Source organism: Monoraphidium neglectum, assembly GCF_000611645.1.
Source record: "Monoraphidium neglectum strain SAG 48.87 unplaced genomic scaffold scaffold02999, whole genome shotgun sequence".
Classification (NCBI taxonomy): domain Eukaryota; kingdom Viridiplantae; phylum Chlorophyta; class Chlorophyceae; order Sphaeropleales; family Selenastraceae; genus Monoraphidium; species Monoraphidium neglectum.
The window spans coordinates 1-5,724 of NW_014010629.1; the positions used below are offsets into that span (position 1 = coordinate 1).

Here is a 5,724-nt window from a genome sequence, read left to right on the forward strand (position 1 = left end):
GCCACCGCCGACCTGCTGACCGGCTCTCAGGCGCTGCCTGTGACCCTCAGCCTCATGCGGCGCGGCACCGCCAAGACCGTGCAGGTGACTAGCACGCACTGGGGTCCTTGTACACGCCTGTCTTCAAGACACCACATGCGCCCCGCTGCCGCCGCCGCCAACCCTCAGCCGCCTCCCCTGCCGCTGGAAAGCAGCCACATGGAAATTGATCACACGACGTTCAGGCACCAAAGCCCAATGCCATGATGGCTCCAGAAGCGGATGATTGCGGGACGCTGAGACACTCCTAATCCCATTCATAATCCTAATTCTAATTCTTCTTCCAATGCAGGTGGCGGGGCTGGACGTGGGGTGGCACTCCAGGATCGACCTGGCTGAGAACCCCAAGACACACAGGCTGGAGGTGCGCGTTTGTTCATGATTCGTGGCGGGGTGTGGTGTTGTTGCGTGTTGGTTGGGCGTGTGTGTGTGTGTGTGTGTGTGTGTAAGTGCCCTCGTGAGCGTGCGCACGTGTGGGTGGGTGTGCGCGCGGGTTCGAGTGTGCTTGTGTGTGTGTGGGGGGGGGAGGGGAGTTGGAGGAGGGCAGCGGAGAAACGGCGTTGCCAAGCAGCCTGTGCTGACCCAGTGTTCTGGCCAACTGAACTGCGGTGCCCTGTCTCATCACCCCCCAACCACCGCCATTCGTGCCGGGCACACGCGCGCGCGCGCGCGCACGCTTCGCAAATCCAACCTGTTCCGGCTTGGTCTAAAACTGTCACCGCCCTCGGGTGGCAGGTGACGCGCGAGCTGATGCCGGGGACGTACCCCTTCAAGTTCATCATCGATGACGTGTGGGGCGCCAGCATGGACTACCCCACGATGACGGTGCGCGCTTGCATGCGTGCGCCTGCCCGTGCCGGCGCGCTCGCGCGCGTGCGCGCGCGCGTGCCTTGTCAGGGCAGTTGTCCACGCCACAGCCCTCGACGGCGTCAGGCCCCGCGCAGCACGACATGCCTGTCAGTCCCCCCCAAGCCTGCCATCGCGCCCGCCCGCGCGCGCGGCGCCCCCGGCGCCCTCTGCGCGCCGTCCCACACGTGAGCCGGCGCCTTGCCCCTCCCTCACCCGAGTTACCCACTCAACCCCCGGGACCCCTAAACAAACGACTTGCCCCCCCCCCCCAAATAATGGGCCTCGAAACCCCCCAAATCCCCCAGGACGGCGCCAACACCAACAACATTGTCACGGTCCTGCCCCGCGACGCGTCCGGCCAGGCCGCGCGCGACCGCATCCTGTCGCCAAACGGCACCATCACCGCTGAGGAGCGCGACGACCTCGCCGCGCTGCTCTGCCCCTGGGCCAGCCACGACAGGGCGCTGCACCGGCCGCGGGCCGCGGGGGCCGGCTCGGAGGACTCGGACTGAGGCCGAAACGCCGGCCGCGCCCGCCGCGGCCGCCGAGCCGGCCCGCGGCGGCGCCTTGTTTGAGGCCGCGCCGGCCTCGCGCTCGTGGCCGCCACTGGCGTGCCGCTGGGGGGCAAGGGCGTGCGCCCTGGACCCGGCGAAGGATTCACCCAGGGACCGCCGGGCGTCGCGCGGCTGAACGCGCACCGATCCTGCCGCTGCCATCCCCGACGGGCGGCGCAAGGCCGGGCGTCCGCGGCCGATACTTTGAAACCCCCTTTGGCATGCAAGCTTCAGGGAAGCCCCCCTCGCGACGGTCGTCGGGGCGCATGCATGGAGGGTGCCGCGCTCTTGCTGGCTCCACCATTGCCGTCGCTACGCCGCCCCTACCCATGCGGGCCGCGTGCGCGTGCGGCTGCCGCGCTGTTCTTGCAGATGCTGGTGTGATTATTTGCTTCCGCTCTCCTGATTGTCAGCCACCCCATTCGCGCGCAGGGCCGCTGCCTGCCGCGCCTGCTTTTGCAACCACCAATTATGTGCTTTGCACTTCCCCCAGCTGCGCATTGTTACTCAGTTGTAACATCAAGTTATGTGTCGATCAGGCAGCCGTCTTTCAGAGCAGTGAGCTTGCATGGTGTAACTAGCCCGTCGGTGCCAGCAGGCTTGCGGGGCCCCTCAGACCGGCGTTGCCTGTTCCACGGCCGCGCACCCGTGCCGAGACACCAGCACACGACGGGCCCTAGTGCGTGAGTAGCGGACCTCTCACAGGCTTAGCCGCGCTGCAATGTGTTGCAAAAACTCTGTTCAGACGATGCACGCGTCTCGCTTTGCCCTTGTCGCTGAACATGCTTGCATTCTGAACGCCGCTGCTGGCGGCAGCGCTTGCCAGCCGCCCATACATCGTGCCGCCCTGTAAAGGATGGCTTTGAGCGCGGAAGTCTGCAGGTTGCTGTAACGATTTCAATCCTTCCCCTCCCCTGCCCCTGCCCTCCCCTCCCCTCCTCATCCTTTCCCTTCCCTTCAACTTCAATTCAATCTAAATCCTCATCCTGATCTTGCGAAGAAAACCAAGCATCAAGCATCTCCACCCATTGCGTGTGTTGCGCCGCCTCGCACTGCTCCCTGTGCCCCATGCGCACCCAGTGGCGGCGGCAGCACGCGTCCCCGCAGTACATCACCCCCGTGACGCGGCCGCAGCCGGCGCAGCGCCGCAGCTGGGCGCCGTCCGCGGGCGTCCGGCCGCAAGCGGCGCAGACCCTCCGGTGGCGCCCGTCGTGGTGGTCCTGCTGGGTATGCAAATCGCACGGTTTTGTTGAGGCTTTTGTATCAAAGGTAGCCGGCTTGTAAGTCAGTATTGGTTCAACACCAATGCTATGTAATTCAAGCAGGGAGTAGCCCACGCACGCGCCCGAACCCGTGGCTGCCATCCCCACGCACCTGCTGCACTCGTTCCCCGGCTGTGCGGGGTCCAGCCGCCACGCGTTGTGGAAGGACATCGCCAGTCGTTGAGAGTGCAGTTGGGGACGCGTAGCAACAACCCTTGCTGCCTGGGGCGGCCGCGGTCGGGGCGTCGGCGGCGCCTAACTCCATTTCAGCACCGCCCTTGGCCAGCTCAGCGTCGTCCCCCTTCAGCTCAGCACCCGCTTTCTGGCGCGCAGCAACGCGCCGCGCCAGCTCTGGCGCTGCAGACGCGATTTTTGAGAGCGCTCGTGCTGCGTTGCCGCCGGCGTCGCCCTCGGTTTCAGCCGCGGCGGCCAGGGTGGCGAGCGCTCCGTCCTGGTCAGCGACACGCCGCGCCAGGTCAGCGCCCGCCAGCGCGAAGCAGTAGAGCGCGAGGCACGCGCCGCACGCAGGCTCGCCCCCGCGCCGTGCAGACGCCAAGAGGGTGCTTAGCACGCCTGGTGTGTTCGCAAAACGCCACGCCAGGCCAGCGCTTGAGAGGATCATGGTTGTCAAGGCCCCGCCCAAGTTTGTGGCGCAGTCGCCGCCACGCCTCAGCGCATCGGACATTGCCTCCATCACGGCGGCGTCGGACCCCAGGCGCCCTGCCAAGCCGGCGCGTTTGACACACATCTCTGAAAGCACAAGCGCCGCATCTATGCCGGCGGGCCCGCCGCCCCGCACCGCCGCAGCAAGCGCCCCCAGTGCCCCGTCCTGGTCAGCGATGCGCTGCGCCAGGTCAGCGCCAGCGCTGGCGATCCCGATGAGGGCCCTGGCCGCAAAGCAGGGCTCGTCGCTTCCGCCGCTTGACAAGACGGCGATCAAGCCGCCCAACACGCCTTTGGTGCCTGCCACGAACCGCGCGTCGTCGGCGCTCATGGTGCACAGTTTCGCTATAGCACGCGCCGCGTCCGAGCGGGCGTCGCAGCGGCCGGCACGCAGCGCCGCGCCAAGCCCGCGCAGCGCGCCTCGCGTATGGGCCACGAGTCGCGCTAGGCCCTCGCCGCCCAGCCATATCATGCAACAAAGCGCCCGCGCCGCGCATAGGGGCGCCGCCGCGGCGGCGGCGCCGCCTTCGGTGCCACCGCGGCCGCAGCCCTCTTGCCCGGCGACGGCGGCCAGCGTGCGAAGCGCGCCGGATCCCGAGGCCACGCATCGCACCGAGTTGCCGCCTCTCGCGCACATCTCAAGCAGCGCCGCGGCCGCGTGCTCTGCACCATAGCCCTCCAGCGCCACGACAAGAGCGCCAACGGCGGCGCTTTGCAACTCTGGGGAGGCCCCGGAGCTGCCCCCCACCGTGCCGAGCGCAGCGACCAGCACCGCGACCGCGTCGCGGCCGGCGGCACTGTCGCAGCCACCGCGCGATACCACCTTGGCGGCGCGCCGGACGGCGTCGCTCTCAAGCACCTTCCTGGAGGACTTCAGGGCCTGGTTTTTGGCGCGAGCCGCGGCGAGCGCCGCCAATGCCGCCCCAACCCCGCCTTGGCCGTCGCCCTCGCCCTGGCTATCATGCCCGCAGCTGACGCGTCGCCCCAGCGCGCTGATCGCTATGCGCATGGCTGACGAGTCCGGGTCCCTGCCGAGTGAGTGAGACTTGAAGAATGCAGTGGCACCCGGAAGTGCGGCGGCGCGGGTTCTGGTGGGTTGCGCGTCCTGCGGTTGCCAGGCAGGAGGGGGGATGCGTAACGGGTTGTTGGGAGTGGGGCGGTGCCATGTGTGCCGCCACGTTACGCTGTGGTGTGGCCTGCCTCAAGTATCAGGCAGCATGGGGTGATCCCATGTGACTGAAAACATGCACGCAGCTAGATGGCTTCAGAGAGGAAGGAAGTGCAGACATTGGGCGCGTGCTTTCGGCCAGCGCTAGTGCATGATGCGGCAGTCCGCATCTGCACATGGAGGGAGCTGATTGCCTGATCTGGGAGTGATTGAAGGTCCACTTGCGCAGATGTGCGTATCATTATTGCTGGCGACGGACGGAGGCCCGCGAGAACCGAGAAGTGAGGTCAAACCACGCAGTTCTGAGAAAGGCGCGGCAAACACTGACGTCGAGCGAAGGTTGTGTTGTTTATACAACTCTCCATATTACGGTAGCTTGCCAACGTGCTGTAAGCATAACTGTAAACTGCAGTTCAGACCGAAGATTATGTTTGATCTGACTCTGACTCTGACTGATGAGCAGTTGCTGATTTTCGGCGGGGGGGGGGGGCTGTCAGTCAGAGCCGTCTTCGTCTTCGTCTCCGTCCAGGTCGGCTTTCCCCAGTCTGCCCATAAGCCGCTTCGCTACTTACTCCAACCCTTGACATAAGCTGGTCGTATTGGTCATGTTACATGGGCTGTGTTCTCTGAGGGCGAACACAGGCAGGTCGTTGTCAATACAAAGAGGTGGCAAAAACGACCGAAGCCAAGCCAAATGCATGTTCACGCTCGGGACGGGCGGCCCGCGAGCATGCTTGATACAGGCCTCCTAGCTCCAAAACCGCCGACGCGCGGCGCACGCGCGGCCTCATCCCGCCTGGGCCTGGTAGGGGTAGCCAACAGGCGCGACGGGCGCCTGGAAAGCACAATCCCTGCTGCGCGCGCGCGGCGCGGCGGCAAAGACGCCGCCCTCCCGCGGCCCGGCGCGGCCACGCCCCACCCCGCCCTGCCGCTCGCCGCCGCGCCGCCGCGGCGCGGCGGCGCGGCGGAGCGCCCCGTTTCTGCGCCTACTCCTGCTGCTGCTCCGCCAGGCGGGCGTTCTTGGTGTCCAGATCGGGCACCTCGCCCGTGACGCGGCGGTAGATGTCCAGCACGTCCTCCACCGTGGTCTCAAAGTGGGTGGTGGGGTCGTAGCCGGAGCTGATGAACGCCTTGTCCCTGGTTAGAAAAGGGGGATGGGGCAGGGTGAGGTGGGGTGGGGGGGCGGGGT

The 5,724-nt window shown here is 66.8% G+C and overlaps 2 protein-coding genes across 2 annotated transcripts in view; one reads left to right on the top strand and one right to left on the bottom strand.

Annotated features, from left to right (window-relative positions):
- Positions 1–54: 54 nt before the first annotated feature.
- On the top strand, positions 55–1,400 carry MNEG_11981 (dual specificity protein phosphatase 8; the record flags this gene model as incomplete). Its single annotated transcript, XM_014039546.1, has 4 exons — positions 55–84; positions 332–403; positions 775–864; positions 1,194–1,400. The coding sequence occupies 4 exons, from the start codon at positions 55–57 to the stop codon at positions 1,398–1,400; spliced, it is 399 nt and encodes a 132-aa protein (XP_013895000.1).
- Positions 1,401–5,521: 4,121 nt separating this feature from the next.
- MNEG_11982 (Rab GDP dissociation inhibitor alpha) overlaps positions 5,522–5,724 on the bottom strand; it is a gene marked incomplete at both ends in the record, with an annotated part of 1,729 nt that continues 1,526 nt past the window's right edge. Inside the window, one exon of the mRNA XM_014039547.1 lies at positions 5,522–5,672. Within this exon, the coding sequence (XP_013895001.1) occupies positions 5,522–5,672 (151 nt within the window). The remainder of the gene's footprint in view (positions 5,673–5,724) is intronic.